This window comes from Nicotiana tabacum, chromosome 6 (assembly GCF_000715075.1).
Source record: "Nicotiana tabacum cultivar K326 chromosome 6, ASM71507v2, whole genome shotgun sequence".
Classification (NCBI taxonomy): Eukaryota; Viridiplantae; Streptophyta; class Magnoliopsida; order Solanales; family Solanaceae; genus Nicotiana; species Nicotiana tabacum.
Genome location: NC_134085.1, coordinates 106,253,984 through 106,273,906, shown reverse-complemented (window position 1 = coordinate 106,273,906; position 19,923 = coordinate 106,253,984). Strand labels below are relative to the sequence as shown.

The 19,923-nt window shown below is 37.9% G+C and overlaps 1 protein-coding gene across 1 annotated transcript; it reads left to right on the top strand.

Annotated features, from left to right (window-relative positions):
- The first annotated feature begins 5,620 nt into the window (after positions 1 to 5,620).
- LOC107759065 (transcription factor RF2b) lies at positions 5,621 to 10,984 on the top strand. Its single transcript, XM_016576936.2, has 4 exons — positions 5,621 to 6,249; positions 9,134 to 9,266; positions 9,718 to 9,802; positions 10,064 to 10,984. Exons 1-4 carry the CDS (start codon positions 5,753 to 5,755, stop codon positions 10,435 to 10,437), a joined length of 1,089 nt encoding a protein of 362 aa, XP_016432422.1. The 5' UTR covers positions 5,621 to 5,752; the 3' UTR covers positions 10,438 to 10,984.
- The last annotated feature ends 8,939 nt before the right edge of the window (positions 10,985 to 19,923 follow it).

Genomic DNA, 19,923 nt, shown 5'->3' with positions numbered 1-19,923 from the left:
TCAAAGAACATTGCTGCATTAAAGGTTCAGTGGCGGGGTCAGCCGGTCGAGGAGGCAACCTGGGAGACCGAGTAGGATATGCGCAGCCGTTACCCTCATATTTTCACTACTTCAGGTATGTGTCTATGCTCGTTCGAGGACGAACGAATGTTTAAGTGTAGGAGGATGTGACGACCCGGCCGGTAATTTTAAGAATTTACGCCCCGATCCCCTATTAACTGTTTTCCCCAAGTTTATTTCTGCTATTTTGATTGCCGGGATGTTTGGTTTTGAGTTTCGGAGAGTTTTGGGACTTAGTCCATAAATGAGAGCTTAAGTGTTGGAAAGTTGACCATAGTCGGAACAGTATGAAGACGTCCTCGGAATGGAAATTTGATGGTTTCATTAGCTCCGTTGGGTGATTTTGGGCTTAGGGGCGTGTTCGGATTGTGTTTTGGAGGTCCGTAGCTAATTTAGGCTTGAAATGCCGAAAGTTTAACTTTTGAAGTTTCCGGTTCGATAGTGAAATTTTGATCTGAGGGTCGGAATGGAATTCCGGAAGTTGGAGTAGCTCCGTAGTGTTTAATGTGACTTGTGTGCAAAATTTCAGGTCATTCGGATGAGGTTTGATAGACTTTTTGACCGAAAGCATATTTTTAGAGTTTTTTGGAATTCTTAGGCTTGAATCCGATGAAAAATAAGTGTTTTGATGTTGTTTTGAGTGTTCCGAAGGTTGGAACAAATTTGAATGAAGTTGTGGAATATGTTGGTAGGTTTGGTTGAGGTCCCTGGGGCCTCGGAATGATTTCGGATGGTTGACGAAAATATTTTTGGAATTGGAGTTGCAACTTCAATTGTTCTGCTGTCATAACCGCACCTGCGAGTGTGGGACCGCAGGTGCGGAGCCACAGAAGCGGCAGATTAACCGTAGAAGTGGAATTTGGAGAGTTCAACAGGAACCACAGAAGCGATGGAATTTCCGCAGGAGCGGTACCGCATCTGGGGATGGGGGATTCGCAGATGCGGAATCTGGACCCTAAGTGAGAAGTCACAGATGCGACCAATGTTCCGCAAATGCGGGACTACAGATGCGGAAGTAGTTGGGCAGAAATATGAAATTTCGAGGGTTTAGTTTCAAAAGTTGGAAATTCGATTTGGAGCTCGGGAGACGGCGATTTTGAGAGGAAATTGAGAGGAGATCATTGGATAACAATTCTTTGATCCTTTCTAGTTATATTCCATTAATCTGTAGTTAGTTTCATCATTTAATTTCGGATTGGAGATGAAAACTGGGGAAAAGTTGGAAGAATGTTCTTAGACCTAGAATTTGACTTTTGATTGGGAATTTGACTTTAGATTTGGATAATTTTGGTATGCATGAACTCGTGAGGGCGTGAGGATTCTGAAAATATAAATTTTACCCGATTCTGAGACGTGGGCCTGAGGGGTGTTTTGGTCATTTTGCCTAATTTCGCGTATTAGCTTAGAATTTCTTTGTAGAATTAGTTACTTGAAGTGTTATTTACATTATGCAATTGAATTGAATAGATTTGGGCAATTTGGAGTCGAGTACTCGTGGCAAGAGTGTGGTTTCGGGTTGATTTTGAGCTGGTTCGAGGTAAGTGGCTTGTCTAACCTTGTGTGTGGGACCTTCCTCTTAGGATTTGGTATATTTGGTAATTGAAATGCCTTGTACGTGAGGTGACGAGTGCGTACTTGTGTTAATTGTTAGAAATCCGATTTTCTTTAAGTAATTACTAGTATGTTTCCTTTCCTATTTCTATTACTTGCACTATTAAGCATGTTGTTAGCTTAGGAAAACATGTCTAAGTGACTTAATTGCTTTACTTGCTCAAACTGCCTTACCTGAATTCTGTGCAGCATGCTATGCTAGAATTACTTGTTTGCCTTAATATGAAATTTACCATTTCTGAATATTTTTCCTATTGTTGATGTGTATTTACATTGGGACTACGTATGTGGGATTCCGGTAGATCTCCCTACACAGTTATATGGAACTATGAGAATGCACCCAGTAAATTTCCCCAGTACTGGGTATTTACATTTGGGACTACGGAACGGGATTCCGGTAGATCCCCGCGCACTATGAGTTGGACTACGGGACGGGATCCCAGGAGATCCATTGGATATGTACATATAGGACGGTATCCTGGGAGATCCCCGGTTATTATTTTGGTGCTAAGTCGCATTTCTTTCCGTGTTTTGCCTTGTCTCTGTAATAATTGTTGTTGCCCTTTTTATATCCTGTATTACTTTTACTGCTGTATTTATTTATATTGTTTTGTCCTACACTGTCAAACTTTATATTTTATTTAACTTCAGTAGGGCCCTGACCTTCCTCGTCACTACCCGACCGAGGTTAGGCTTGGCACTTACGGAGTACCGCTGTGGTGTATTCATGCCCTTTCTGCGCATGTTTTTCATGTGCAGATCCAGGTACTACGACTCAGTCCTATCACCCTTGAGGCGAGGCGACTGCTCCAGTGACTTCGAGGTATATCTGCCGCGTCCGCAGACCGAGGAGTCCCTTTCTATTCTAGCTTTTAAACATTTGCCCTTGTGTATTTCTTTTCCTTGTTAGATATTCTGGAGTTAGAGTACTGTGTAGTGATCCTTAGTTTGTGATTCATGGGTTTCCGGGTCTTGGAAGTATGTATTGGTTTGAGAGTTAAATATTGTGTATGCCGAGTGACACTTTTAAATACTGTTTTATCACTCTTCATTATGTTTTAATTTGTTTTTATTCCGCACTTTGGTTATCTTCCGCAATTTAGACATACATAGTCATAGAGGACTAGGTGCCATCACGATGGTTCACGAAGGACGAATGGGGGTCGTGACAATATTAGCCGGTAAATACAAATTTTTTACAGTATAACTATAATTATTTTTGATTGAGAGGTCAAATATATTAAAATTATAATAAATTTAAGTTGGAGGCCTGGAAAGTTTTCATTTCCCTTGTCAGAAATAGGAAAGTCGTACAGACGAAAATGATATACTTTCCAGTTCTGACTTCTAAAGCTATTTTTAGATGCTCTCTCGACTTTTCTACCAATGTTCTAATATATATATATATATATATATAAGGGTGAAATTTATTTTTATTGTCAATATAATTTAACCTGTGATACCATGTGAGTTTTTATTTGTATCAAATTATCAATCAATACTTGTTATAGAATGTATATGTAGTTATATTACAAGTGAGCTCATTGTATAAATATGTTTTATATAGTCAATGCATGAAATTTAAACTAAAAAATGATTAACAGAGAAAGAAATGAACCATTATCACTTAATACTTATTACAAAAATTTACATGTAATGACATTACTATTACCAAATCAAATTCTATATTTGTACCGTAAGGTTGCGTACGATAGACCCTTGTGATCCGGCTCTTTCCCGGACCTCACGTATAGCCAGGGGTGTACGTAGGAATTTTTGTAAGCGGTGTCGAAATTTATAAAAAAACTGAAATATAACTATGATTGTCATACTTTTAGACAAGAAATAGTCTTAATCTACTGATTTTGTTGAGTCTTAAGTTTGAACCTTTAACCTCTTAAAGAAAAATCAAGCACATTACCAACACACCAACACACAATTTATGTCAAGTGGTGTTATTTTTTTCTACTTAACAGTTTCCGTACAGTATAAATACATATATTTAATAAAAAATTTCGACGAAGCGGTGTCGCGTGACAATGCTTCGATAAGTATAAATCCGCCCTTGCGCATAGCAAAAGCTTAGTACACCGGACTGCCCTTTTTATTGGATTCTCTAGAACTTTAGACTCGGAAAAGATTAAAAGAAAGGCAAAATACATAAGTTGTCATCTGACCTATGGCCCAAATCCCCCTTACACACGTTCTGTGGACGATAATAATATTACACACGCAACCTTTCTAAAGTGTATCTAGTACACACCATCTTTTTGTTGACCAGCTTTTCAAAATATGTGTAATATCACACACTAATATTATCGTGACACGTGTCAAAACAGAAAGAAAATACAATAAAATACCTAATTTACACCATAATTAAAATTTCTTCTTTAAAAAAAGAAAAAATAAATAAAAAAGATCCCGCTTTCCAGCTTTTAGTAATTCCTTCCCCCCTGCCCCAACCCACTTAATCATCTTCTCCACAATCTTTCCACCATTAACGCCATAGTTAGTAGCACCTTCCCATTTTCTCAATATTGCCAATGGAGCTTGACTCTTAAAGATGAATAAGAGCTAAAGATGCCCATCTTCTTCTACAAAAAAGTTGATTTTTATTAAAATCACCATTGTCATAATAGTACCACTACCGCCATTAATTTTTAGAGCAAAATCCACAAACACTATAAACCCCCTTTTCCAACCCATTCAATTAAAAAAAATTGAAGTCAAAGAAAGAATCAGCAGATCTGAAAATAAAATTATGAAAAAATATAGAGAAACTAGTCATTGATTTCATTAGCAGATCTGAAAGGGTTAAATCTTGGAGGAGATGACTAATAATTTAGAACTTGGATCTAGCTCTACAATTATTATTGTGTTTTAGAGTTTAATCTATGGAGAAGACAAAGTGGATGGCCAGGGGAAGAGGAAAACGTGTGGGGTGATAGGGTGTGGAAAAGGGACCAAATTATTTGGAGATGAAATAGTTAAAAATAGAAAAATAAGAATTGACTCAAAAAAAGTGTAAAAGTAAAAAAGGCTGGACATATGACATTTAAGTAATGATTAAGACCCAAAAGTTTTACATTCACCCGTCTCATTTACGTGTAAAATACGCGCGCGCCATCTGTCAAATGTGATGTGTACTAGATACACTTTAGAAATGTTGCGTGTGTAATATTATTATCGTCCACAAAAAGTGTATAAGGGGGATTTGGGCCATAGATCAGGTGACAACTTATGTATTTTGCCTAAAAGAAAAGGACCAATTTTCACATGTATGAATCAATCAACAATAATCCAAAGATGCACACATGTGCACAACTCCAAAGCGGTCCCAAAGCTCCTCGTCCAAATCAAGCGTCAATTACGAACTCAATCAATATTATCCTTAATTACGTCATTTTCATGGACTAAAGCCCATTCACCCAATCCAGTTAAATTAATTACCGAAGAGTTAACTTAAACAGCTGCCTAGCAAACGTTTAAACTTAAAATAGCCAGCGAATATATAATGTATTATATGTATAATTCATGTAAAATATATATATATATATATATATATATATATATATAATAATAATCATATCCTATAATGGAGTATATTTTTATGCGACTAGAAAAAATGAACAGTAAATATGATTGGTTATTTGTATAAAGATCTATTACACTCTCTAAGTCCACCATATCATCCTTCCTTCTATTTTGTTTGGCACAATTTCTTTATTAATCTATTTTAAAACAAATAACTCATTTTATATATTTTAAAAATAAAATATTTATATAGTTTATGAATATAAGTTTTTAAAATTTTATAGCCACGTAAAATTATATATATATTTACAATCACAAATTTTAAAGTTTTTATTTCTTTTTTCAAAAATAGTAGAGTCAAACTAGACAAACAAAGGAGTAGAACAGAAGAAAAACCTTTTCCAGTCAAAAAGTCAAAACCGTTTGAAAGCAGTTAACTTCCATTAATAAACAACAAAACTCTACTTAACTTACATATGCAGTTCACTAAATCCATCTTCTTCTTCAACTTCATTTGATCGATTATCTGAAGCTTTTCTCCACAAAAATGCAAGATCCGTCACATCTAAACTCCGTTAAGTTACCGAATCAACCTCCGTCGTCATTTTCAGCTGCTGCATTCCGTCCGTCTCACCACCGGCGAGCTCACTCGGAGGTGAACTTCCGGTTGCCGGAGGATTTAGATCTGGAATCCGACCCATTCGATGCGCCGGCGGGAAGTTTCGAGGAGATCGGATCGGAGGATGATTTTTTCTCTACGTACATGGACATTGAGAAGCTCGGCTCCGGCGGTGGATCTAACTCCGGAAGCGATGCAGCAGCTGGTGGTCTCGAAAATGCCGGTGGTAGTGGAGGGAGTAGTCGAGTGGGAGCTGAGAGTAGTGACGGAGAGAAAAGCATGATGATGAAGCCACGTCACAGGCATAGTCATTCAGTGGATAGCTCATCGAGTTTGTTGCTGAGTGAGAGTATTGAAGCTAAGAAAGCTATGGCTCCTGATAAGTTGGCTGAGCTCTGGACTATTGATCCTAAACGTGCCAAAAGGTAGTACTACTAGTTTTTAAAGTTTAAGTCAAGCTACTTACAATTTAAATTCAGTTTTCATGTTGAATTGTGATTTAGATTATTTTGAGTTGGTTGAATGCTTAATGGATTTAGTGGAAAGGTTTGTTTAAATATTTGCAAATCTAGAATTTATAGAAGATCTTGAAGTAAATGTAAGTGATTTCTTCTCGTCTGCCTAAACCTTAGCGTCAGAGTTACCTGGTGTTATGCTTGTGGGAGGTAGCACCTACATGGTGGAAAGTCTAGGTGCCTACAAGCTGGCAAGGAACCACCGTCATCTGAAAAAAAAAAGATGAATTATTTTTGTTGTTGTTTCCCTATAAGATGATGTGTCTTTAATTCACCAGAAATCTGTTTTTTTCGGGTAACTTAATTATTTTCTCCTGAAAATTACTTGTTTTCTTTTTATGGATTTAAAATTTCTCCACAGTAGAGGCATGGTCATGTCAGTTAAGTTCTTTTCAGATGAAGTAATTTCTATTGAAGAATGAGGTGAGGCTAATCAATTCGTTTTAGACTCTTTTTTAATAACGGTGGAGTCTGGGCAGCTTGCGCACACCTCGACTAATTCCACCAGGTGGCTTGCTACTTTGACTGCTTTGCTGAAGAGGGAAATGGATTACTAACTTCATAATTTTTTCTCACTATAGATATTGAGAATATATATATATATATATTATTGAACTCTATACACACACAGAGAAACCAGAGAGAGAGACAGAAATTTCTTTGAAGCAAGGACAAGGCAAATGCTAAGCATACCAACAGTAGAAGGGCATTAAAGCACCTAAATGAGTCAAACAACAGTTTTTATTCCAAAGCTCCAAGAAGTTCTTATACTAAGACATTGATCGCGAACCTTACTGCAATGTGTCAAACCAAGAGAACTGCATTTGTATGTTGCATTGGAAAACAGTTAAGACACAAGGTAAATGAGTTTAGTACCAGAATTGGGGTCTGAAGTTGATTATTCACCATTGTGTGCCCTAGATTTATCTCTCTCTTATCAAGGTTTCATTGGGAACTTTAACCGTTAGATTGGATAAGGTCAGTTCAGTACATTCTTGGAGATGCTTGTTTCTTGTTTTGATCTGTATGTTGGCTGCAAGAAGATATGTAGTTCATCCAAGTTTATTTCAATTAATCTGCTTTTGTTGCATTTTGTCAAGTTTTCATAAATCTAAACTAGACCATGTCTCATCTAAGTTAACCTCTGTAAGAAACCTTAAGATGATTTCAAAATTATACCAAATCGCTCACCATCCAAAAAAAAAAACGAAGTTGCTTTCATTAAATGCAGATTAGTGTCCTAACACTATCAAAGTCTCATTTGAACTGTTAGTCATGATCATTAGTCCCTTAGATATTACTGCTCAGTAAAATCAACATTTTATTTTGAAAAAAAAAATTGCGATTTTTTTTTGAATAACTTTTTTTTTTGTAGTTGCAAACTTCGATGGAGCCTAATATTTCACTAGTAACTTTTGGTTGAAGTAGACTTTTTCTGTTTACAGTATGAGTGATAAAGCAAAGCCTACCTATTTAAATGAAGTGATGACATGTCCGATAACATTCACTTCTTTCTTCTAAGATAGCCAACTTGGAGCGAAGAAGTCTAGTCGGATGATATTGTTGGCTTAAATCAGGCTAAGCTTTTGATCAGCAGGGATGCTTTTCCATAACATTTTGATTGCTTGTCCAAATAGTTTGGCAATCACTACCCTTTCATTCTGCTCCAAAAGCTAGCTTGTCCCTCTAGTTTCACATGATCTAAAGTCCTACAATGTTTATCCAAGAGCATAATGCTTGAAATGAAGTATAGGCGAGCCAAAGTTATGGTTCTAGTAATACTTAACAATCCACTATGTCTGGTTTCAGAATAAATTGTTGGCACTTGTGTCTTGAGCTGATAGAAATAGCAATAGGAAGTTGCAAAATATCTGCTTTTTTGAGCAGACTTTGTCTCTAACCTGTTGTAAAGTTTAATTTTGTGATATCTAATGATTTTGATGTAGCTTTCTAGAATGAACTTTCACTTGTTAAGTCCGCTTGATGCCTTTAATGGAACATGGGGAATGATAAATTGCTCTTTACAATAATTAGATTGCCGGTTGCCAGCTGATTTCTCAAGAGCCTAATTTGTTTGGATTTACTACCATTATATATGTATAAAAGCATAACACTTGCATGATATCATAACTTTAGCATTTTCACCGATAACGGTGGATAGATGTGAAGCAAATATCTCTGCTTAACATAATTTAGGATTTTTTTTTAAAAATGTCTAGGATATGTCGAACTGATTATACTATCTAGTGATGAAATATATGCTGGAAAACTATCAGAAACCAAGCTATGGGAATTCGAAGTTCTTATTGCAAGGAAAGAAAAAGGTTAAAAAGTAGCATGTATCCAGTCATTATGACCTGCAATCTATGAACTCATGGAAGTTATTATGTTGGGTGATCTATACACAACCATTGGAACGCTGTATCTTTGTTGGGGGACCTTCTTACTTTTACTGTTACTTAATCTGCATCTTGTCTAAGAAGCACGGATACTCTCAAGAGTAATTCATGCTCCTATTGGACAAAAGAGTCTCCAACAATCTACAATGAGTATGTGTCTGATAAATCTCACTGTGTCCAAAAGCAAACTTTAAGTCAAAGTGCTGTATATAGATGAATATACATATCAGTTTATGATCAAATTACATGAACTTTTTCCATTGAGATGAAATGCATAGTATCTTTGTAGGATTACTTCAATCTACAAAGATTTTATTTTTAATAAGGGAAGAAACAGAGAAGAATTTCTCAATTCCAGATCTGCTATTTGTCTGACTTTTGAGAATGTTGCACAGGATTTTGGCAAATCGGCAGTCTGCTGCTCGTTCTAAAGAGAGGAAGGCCCGTTATATATCTGAACTTGAGAGTAAAGTTCAGACCCTTCAAACAGAAGCCACCACTCTTTCTGCACAACTGACCCTTTTCCAGGTACTTCTTCCTTTTTCAAGAACTTACATCCAAGTTCTGAAATCACTAGATATGTGCAGAAACATACAACTTATTCCATCAATTTTGGTTATTTTTGGTCTGCAAACCTTACAAGGGTAACATTTTTTTTAGAGAAAGGTAATTGACAAGAATAATATTTTGTATGAGCTCAAGCTGTATCTGTTTAAATGAATAAAATCTTTGATGACAGAATTCAAAAACATAATTCCTTTTTCTAAAAGTCTACCATGTCTAGAGAAAATTAAAAATAACTTCCATCATTTGAAAAAAAAAAGGTACCTTTTTTCAGCTAAATATCTTTCCAAAATAATAAGTTTTTCCTTTGAAATGAGTCTTCCATGTACATCTCATCATTACTTTCCTTTAAAAGAATTTCATGTATTTCTCCTTGCAATCATCTGAATATCATGGCTATTGTTTCCTTCTGCAGAGGGATACAACCGGCCTTACTAATGAGAATACCGAGCTTAAGCTCCGTTTGCAAGCTATGGAACAACAAGCTCAATTACGAGATGGTATGTTCCCCATCTATTTCCTTCCGCTTCATTGTTGCAATATTCTTTTTGATTTCTTAGTCATTATCACTTCCATCTCGAAATTCTCAGCTATTTGTACCTCTTGGCTGGAGGATAGACTGCATAAACAAAACCTAATATTACTTTCTTAATCAACACGACGACTTACCTTATCCCTCTACACATAAACAAAATTTCATCTGTGATGAGAGCAATTACTGATGCTATGGAAATCTTTCTCATGCTGTTTCAAAAATACAGCTCGGAACGAAGCACTGAAACAGGAAGTTGAAAGACTTAAAATAGCTACAGGGCAGATATCAGCCTCCTCAGATGCATACAATTCGGGAATGCAGCAAATTTCATATAACCGACCAGCATTCTTTCCTCATCAGCCACAGCCAGGGCCAAGCGAACCACCGAACACACTGATGCCGCAGTTTCACACCCTCCAGGGCAGCATGTCTAATCCCCGTCACCCTCTACTTGCTGGCCATGCACAGGCTCTCACAGACGCAATGCAACAAGATCCTCTCAGGCGTTTTCAGGGTCTTGACATCAACAGCAGGGGTTCTCATCTTGTAAAAACTGAAGCCCCCTCTATTTCTGCCAGTGAAAGCAGCAGTACATTCTGATTGAGTTGCTAATTCGTGCATTGCTCTCCCAACCCTATTTATTAAACTGTCCATAGACTGACACATCTTTAACATCCAGGATCTTCAATATTCTTAAAAAAATTTGATTAGTTATTTGTCCCATTCGACTCGAGTGTAGGTTTCAGTAGCTTCACCAGGTCATGAGGTATTTCTGTTTCTCTTCATTTTCGTTTCTTACTCTGAATCAGACCTTGTGGTTTATTCATGTAATCTTTAGAGAAGGTTGTCACTGCTGCTCGATGGCTATACGTTCTGGTGTGAGGTCTTCAGTGTCATTGACATTGTGTTATTGCATTTTCTAGTGTGTGAAGTAAGGACTGTTAGGCTAATTAATGCACTCCATTCTTTGAGTAACTAAGTATGACTCCACAATTACTACTGATAGTTTATTGTTATTTGTTGTAAATGCTCCTCGTGGCCCTGTTTCTCTTGGCCATTGAGAAGTGGAACATGTAATTCACTTCATTTTAGCAGGTCTTGATATGCATAAATGTAGGCTCCTGTGGTCCTTTGTTCATCGGCTAAATACATTGTTATGTTCGAGTGCCTGAATGCTTAGTTTTGACACAACTGGCTGGGCGACTTTGTATGTAATAGATAGAAATCAAGGGAGCTCCAATAAGGAGTCCTCGACGAGTGAATACAGTACATGGAAGATTTACAGATGTAATACTAGGTAATTTTAGCTAGGTTTTACGGTGGGAGGAAGAAAGATGGCAATGACTTCTCAACTAGACTTAGTCAGTACAAAACGTTTTGTGGTTACTAGAGGATCTTGGACACTGAAGAGACAAAGATGCCATATCTGGACAATGTTGAACTAGAAGAGATTACTCAGGATCTGATGATGTGGTTGAAGAATAGGAAACTTCTTTTTTTGTATTTTCTACTTTTGGGCTTTTTCTTAGAATTATTTTTTGGTTTTGCTTTTGTTTATTTTAAATAATTTTTTTTTCTTGTTAACGTATCTGGTCGACTATAACTTGTAAGGGAAACTATTTCATAGACAAAGCTTCTCTCTTTGCCTGGAACATTGAGAAGAGCAGATAACTACCTGATACTCATATCTTACATCTAAACTATTGACGTTTCATCAAGTCTAGAAAAACTCCAGAAAGTTGGCTTTCTTTTTTGTGAAATAAATAGAAAGATATTATAGTATTGCTTTTGAATTAAGTCTTGTAATTCGTGTATCTTTCTTTTTCTCTAAATGCTGTTTCTTAGGATGTCCGATGTCTTTCCTTCTAATTATTAATTTGCTTATAGCGATTTTGCAATTTATCAGACATGACTAATTATATTCTTGTGAATATATAATTAATTGAGGTGCTAACCAAAAACCATTTTCTCTTTGTTGTTTTTTTTTTCTTGGGGAGGGGGGTAGGGGTGGGGGTGGGAGGGGAGGGGAGGGGGTGAAAGGGAAGGCTTTGGATAAGGGAAAGAAAAAGGAAGGGCTTGGTGAGAGCTACACTTCGAATGTGACAGGTAGAAACTCTATAGTGAGCTTTCAAACTTAAAGCTTGAAAAAAAGCAATTTGCTTCTAGCTTTTCATGTTCTGTGTTTTTCCTTTGGTTTTTTTCTCTGTTTTCCCTTGTAATTGTGGGACATGGATGTGTGACTCTCTCTACCATAGTTCCATGATGACCAATCAAATTCTTTTTCCTCAAACCTAAGCTTCCCTTTTTCCTCATAATCGAAGGATAAAAGAAAAAAGAAAAGGTCCTCCCCTACTTTCTCATGATTGTTACTACTAGAAAAGATCCGGAGGTCCAGAAGAGTAAGTGTAATAATTACCATTGATGTGCATGGTGAAACGGATAAGGTTCCTTTACTCTCTTAGAAATTACGAATTCGAACTGTAAAAATAAATAATCTTTAATAGGAAATAATTTCTCTTTAATGAGCTTTATGCAGCGCAAATTATGGATTATTTGTACCAGACTACCAGTGATATCGAGTCATACTAAAAATAAGAGCATAATTGGTTAGGATCAAGAGCTACACCGAAAAGAGAAACTCACTATGAAGAAATTCTCTTTAAAGTTGCGCTTTTCATCCATCAGTATTTTCTAGTAATTTCTACGATGTATTGCGTGACCTGAAAGTTGGAAAAATCCAAGAGACTAGTATAAACCGAAAACGATTTGTCTTATGAGTCACATGTATTTGCATTTATCATTTGACCCTGAAAGGCACCACACATTTCACTCCACATATATTGCAATATAAGGTTCAAATTCAACATCTCCCTCTCATCCACCAATGAAAAAGGAATAAGGAAAAAAGACTAGTAGCTAATGGGACCATAAGAGGACCTAATACTCTAAGCATACCACAAAATTGCACATGGCAAACGTAGAGACAAGCCATTTATGATGTGTGTATCTTCTTGGAAGATCATGTGTGGGGGCTCTTTGTGACTACTCTAACTGACCATGTCATTAAAATTGTATCAACTATTTGCAAAATCGTGTCTTTCTCTCTCTCTTAGAATCTCTATTGGACATGACTGTTCTTGTAAATTTGGAGGCAGGCCCTCTTGGAGAGAGGCACTTTGTTAGGACTAAGGTTGTGCGTATGCAAGATTTAAATTTTATGAGTTCGGACTACTATTAAATTCATTAATCATTTGAGTTACTGCTCGAAATTTAATGTCTATATTTAATAAAATTTTTAATATAAGATTTGAGCCAAAACTATTAAATTCATTTTAATTCATAACTTATACGGTACATCTGCAGATGTTATTGCATGCCAGGAAGGGGAGGTATCTTAATCCAACAATGCAACTTGGTGCTAATTGGGAGAGAGGGGATAATGGCTCACACAAGTAGAAACAAAGGGACAATTCTCATTTGCCATTGGCTCCTAACTTAACAACATTTGGATAAGTACACATGCCCTTTTTGTGGTTTCCATTATTCCAAGCTTGAATCATTTAATTTGGCTTTCTCACTGGCTCTTTAGTTCTTCTCCATGCAAGGTCGGATCAATACTTTTTATTTCATGTCAGTAGTACTAAATTTGTGATTTAAAGTTAATGGGTTTTAAGTATGCATATATATACACATGCTTCGAGTCAAAAGCAATAAGTTCAATTGAATTTATACAACACTATTCGAAAACTGGCAAAATCCGTCCACAGAATATCGACCGAAATCGGTTGGAAAATAAGTAAATTGATCGCAAAAGTCAAAGAAAATATTTCTGACAACGGAAATTGTCACGACCCATAATCCGTTAAAGGTCGTGATACGATTGTCAGGCAAGCCAACACTGAATAGTTAATTAAATTCTCATTTTAATATTTTTGAAATCATAAATTTCCTTCAGTTTAACGAGTAAAAGATGAACTTTACAGAATAAATAATATTTTCCAATTTTAATACTGAATATCCCATAATCATCCCAGAACTTGGTGTCACAAGTGCATGAGCATTTATTAGGAAATAAAATAGAATAAAATACAGCATCTGTCCGAAATACAAATTTGGCAGGAAAGATAACACAAGCACTCTGAAGGAGACTCTTTGGCTGTGGATCGTAACGTGGAATGCAACTCACCTAAGTCCCCGCATCAACCACGCTGCTCCGCCCAAAAGGCCACTGAGCATACATGTGCTTGTACAACAAAATGTACAGCAAGTATAGTATGAGTACAAAAATAACGCGTACCTAGTAAGTATCCGGTCTAACCTCGAAGAAGTAGTGACGAGAGGTCGACTCCGACACTTACTAGTGTTCCAATAATATCAGATACAATAAAGAAGTAAATAAATGTGAGGCAGAGTAAATAAATGAAGTAAATAAGTATAAAATACGCGGTACAATTCCCTCCTTTACAATTAACTCCTTTACAATTAACTCAAGCTCTCAACTAGCAAAATTCCCTCCTTAACCGGAGCAGATATATAGATATAGTGGATTCCATCAAAAATGTTGTCATAGTTCAAATCATGGAAAACCCACAAATACACTGGCTTGCCATATACTACACACGATTCCATAAGGATATTTTATAGGAAATGCCGAGGTGTATGGCTCGATCCAACATAAATATAAATTGTGCACTGCCGAGGATCGAACGATACGAACCATAGATACATCTATTAAACTGTCGAGGCGAACGACCCGCTCCCATGAGAGTGTGGTACATAAATCCAAATAAAAACTTTCAAGTCCCGAAATCCTCAATTTCAACTCTTTTCAAGGCATTTAATAAGCATACTCGATCTAAGTTCCTTTCAAGGCAAGTAAATAACAAGATCAAATAACGGTATCAGCAAATCATGGTGTAAGCCTAGAACTACCCGGACATAGGTATAACTAGTAGCTACGTACATATTCTCGTCACATCGTGCGTACGTAGCCCCCACAAATAGAAGCACATATTAATTTAGTTCACCTATAGGGTTAACTCCCTCTTACAAGGTTAGAAAGAAGACTTACCTCGCTCCGAAGCTCCGTGGCCGGCTCCCAAGCCTTTCCAACAACTCAAACTGATGCCCAACACTCCAAAAGATTAAAATTCTTGGTTGAAAACACTGTCCAGGCGATTTTTCTTCATCGCCTTCGAGGGAGACCTTCGCGTTCGCGAAGAGCAATTTTTCGCATTGAACGCTCAACATAGAAATCCTTCTTCATGTTCGTAGAACCTCTCTCGCGTTTGCGAAGAATAAATCTTCACACCAGAAACCAGCATTTTTGTCCGACACGAAAATGGGCATAACTTTCTCATACGAGATCGAAATTCGATGACTCTTATTGCTTTGGCTCCATAATTACGATACGAATCTAATGGTTCAAACTAATTACAAATCAAAGGTTGTTTTTTAAAATATAGTTCCCTTTATGCCCCAAGAAACGGCGCTGAAACATCAAATAAGAGTGCGACATACCCCAAACACCTCTGAAACACACCCGAGCCCCCGGGATCCCATCCAATCACACCAACCTATCCCAAAATATGACACAAATTTGCTCGAGGCCTAGAATCACATCAAACAACATCAAAATTATGAATCGCACCCCAATTCAAGCTTAATGAACTTTAGAACTTCAAACTTCTACATTCGATGCCGAAACCTATCAAATCGCGTCCGATTGACCTCAAATTTTGGACACAAGTCACACTCGACATTACAGACCTACTCCAACTTCTGGAATTGAAATCCGACCCCAATATCAAAATGTCCACTTCCGGACAAATTTCTCAAAAACCTTCAAATTTCTAACTTTTGCCAAATGACCCCAAAATGACCTACGAACCTTCAAATCCACTTTCGGGCGCGCTCCCGATACCAGAATCACCATACGAAGCTATTCCCAGGCTCGGAATCCCAGACGGGAATTGATAACATTGAAATGCACTGCAACCCAAATTTATGAAATTCTTCCAAAAATGCTAACTTCCACAATAGGTGCTGAAATGCTCCCCGCTCATCCAAAACCCAATCCGGATTGCAGTGCGGGGAGCATTTCAGCACCTATTGTGGAACCTTCATAAATGAGAATTCCGAAACCTGTTGGAACCTTCAAATCCTAATTCCGAGGTCGTTACTCAAAATCAACCCTTATTTAGATTCTTCCAACTTTAAGCTTCCGAAATGAGAATTCTCTTTCCAAATCAACTCCGAACTCCCTGAATTTCAATTCCGACTACGCGTACAAGTCATAATACCTTAAGTGAAGCTGTTCATGACCTCAAACTGCTTAACAACGCGCTAGAGCTCAAAATGAATGGTCGGGTCGTTACATTCTCTCCCATTTAAACATATGTTCGTCCTCGAACGTGCTAAGGACTGCTTTGGAGTTGTTTAAAATCATGGTTTAACACCTAGTGCACCTACTCGTACTAACACAACTCAGTTGAGCACATTTGCTCGAGCATTCCTCTTTTGCTTAGTAAAATTAGCGTTAGAACCAAATTCCAACATCCAAAATTTTCCACCAGGCCCGCTTCAACATACGAACACCGTATCAGTCACTACACACTGTACCAAAACATGATTGCACACCCTTGCCGAATTCACACCATGCACCACATAATTCACGTGACCATAATATCATTCTCTGAAGACAATAGTAAAAAATCTACGAATCTGATGCCCTCAACACACCTCATGAAGCATATAAGTCCCGTTTCAACTCTCGCAATACTGCCACGACAGAAGAGATGTGCAGAAAAACATAATCACCTGCTGAATCACAATTCATGTAGTCTCTCCTCCCGACAAGAACCATTACCTCATTCTAGACTGAATATCGATATTTACTCTTTAATATGCTTCATACAAATCTGATCGCACTGATTCTAGGTCCAATAATCTCATCTCACCCAGTACAAGCTGCTCAGGCAATAAGCCACCTCAAACACTACCAAAAGTCTCATATGATGCCACAATGTGCCAACAAGCTACAAACTCGAACGTGATACATAAAGAAACGAACTCCAGAAAGAACTACTCAACCTACATAACTAATTGAAACAACCGAAAAGATGTTATGAACCTCACTTAGAAAATGAGAAGCAAAACACACAATAACACATATAGAAAACTATTACTTAACATTACACCGTTACGGCGTGTAACCTGATCCACACATAATACCGTTGCGACGTGCAACCCAATCCAACCATGATACCCATGGTGGCGTGGCACCCGATCCACACATAATAGTCTATAAAGGAAATACTTACCGAGCGAAAATGCTCATACCTGTGAAATACCCGAATATCAACCACAAGCATGCGAAGTGCATAATACAAATCATGGGGAGACGGATAGCGCCATAAGCTACGAAACTCAAGCACAACTAAAGTGAAATAAATGACATGTATCTTGAGAGCCATCCTGCTCTCACAATACCACAAACTACACAGGGTCTCGATATGAGTGCGAATAATCAAACCACCTCACAACACATACGGCACAATTGAGTATTGCATGAAATAGCTGATGACAAAAGTAACATCCAAGGCCTGAATGCCCCTCCGTAAACAACACTATGCTGGAATGAACACATCGAGCCTAATATAAAACCCATATTCATATTTAGATCCATCCACGTACCTCAAGCTTAATCTAATCGCACCGTACTAGGCTAATAACCTTTCAAGGGTCCATAATAACCTTTTTCCCCATAACACTCAAGAACAACCATCATATCCGGAACAAACTTCCACAGTCCACACCCAAATAAACCGAGCGCCTTCCAAGCATAAATTCTCAAATTAGCAATATTACCACATTCTTCATACTTGGTCAGTCTTCAATCAATCAAGTGACTACATGTCACACTTATATAATCTTCCCGTGGGACACGCTCCCACGACCTTCTGCACCAGGTAACAAGTCTGCACATCCATGCCATCGGCCGTACTAATGCTGTAAAGCGAATCAAGAATTCGCAACCAGTGCACAAAGCCTCTTACACAAGACACCGATATCAGATAACGCTAAAAGCGATACAAACTTACTCTAAACATCTAAATTCTTTTCTTGCTCATCCGGGATCGTGACATCTTTGTCAACACCGAACCACAACCTTTATCCTCAACTCCCATATTTCATGTTGCTCACTACACCTAACATGCTAATACGTGATAGTACAGAAATTTCACCATGACTCTTGAACCACTAGTAGAATAAGCACTTCATTATATAGAAACCTTTTACTTAGCTCACCTCAGAAGAACCAACGCAACACACAACTGAATTCCCATAATCGCAGAAAAATACAACCTCGAGTCGTGATCTAAACCACCATAACCCTCCCAAGATCCATCTACACATAATAGGTCATAACACTCGAATGTCTCCACATAAAATCAATTACAACGGTCGTCAAGCCTCGCACATATTGCCGCAAATCATGTGTATAACTTAGTACACTGAAGGAACTGATCACTACCACCATCATGCCAATTCAACTGTTGCTAACTGGTACACCCATTCTGATAATTCCTCTACGAGTTCGAAGTTATTTTCTCACATTCTTTCAATGCTACACCACATACCGAAGATAACATAGAACACTCCAAGCCCCTTTTCATAATCCGCTGCAAAAATCGATACTTAACCATACTACGGACCCGAAATCCTTAAGCACCGCACTTTAACTATTGAATTCACTAGGACCGTTGTTGAGAGTCACCCACTCTGACTTGGTTCAGAATATAATCGACTCCAAGGCTCTTCTAGCGCATGAACACCCTTTCAAAGGAGCATACGGCTGGATCACTTTCCTTTTAAATACCTCTACACGAAGCAGAAATCCTGAACCTTCCCAAAGCTTGAACATGGGTCGATAAGGCCAATCATAGCACACATTCCTCAAATCATTTGCTCAAATCACTATTGATGTTCTCTTTCCTTATTCGTAATAACCCACCAATACGCCGATAACCAGAAACCTCACAATCAATCCATATACGGTGGGGCTCTCCCACTTATCTTGAAGCTACTATTGCAACTCTGGAACCCACCAAGATTCTTTCTTCATTGTTGACCTGATCTTGCACAATCATCCCGCCAAATTTCTCAAAATCCTTTTGTTAAACCTTTCATGAACACTCTGAATTACCAACCACATTTACATATCCGACCTCTTACTGGATAGCCAGTAAAATTCTTCGTAAAAGCTTCGTCAACACCACGCGACCTCTAACCTACTCACAGGAGATAACCCATATGTGGAAATTACATGCTGACATCTTCCAACATTGCTGCATAGGGTACAATCACCTATGAAATCAATAACCCATCCTGAGTTCGTGCTCATTCACCAGCCGTACAAGTCCGTTCACTCCTCATAGATATCAACTAAAGATGCGACAATATCTTCCAATCCAAAGTCATGTTGTATCCTTCTTCTATCAAGCAACTCCCTTCTGTCGCAGCCAATCTCCCACCGTATAATAGCCAGTATTCCAACTTAAGTCCATAGACCTAGTCAGTGACCACCATGAATCCCAAATCACTCTGAATTTCCTCGAGCTGTGAATCTATCCTACCATAGAACCCATGCGCTACTCTGCCACGCTCCCACTTGGTCAAACTCGCTCCTTTAAGCAACTATTCAACTTATGTTTCTTACTATCAGCCTTCTGAAAGTTTAACCACCGTAAGACACCTCCCACATATACTTCCTCATCCTTCACTGCCCAGTTGTTGCCTTCAGTCAAAATACATCTCTGTAGTATTTGAACCAATAGATTGCTACTAACTTCCAACCTTTCCGAAGATCATCTTTCTCGATCCATCAGCATTAGAAATACCCATTCAATTCCAAAATTGTTGCACTCCGCTATCTCTAACGGCTGTTTCCTTGGCACCATCTCACACTACTCTGCCCCGAAGGCAATTTATGAAGACCATAACACCGGCGAACTTGACACATCCAATCAAGGGTGGCGATACCACATTACTAATGAAAATTCTACCACGATTGGAAATACCAAG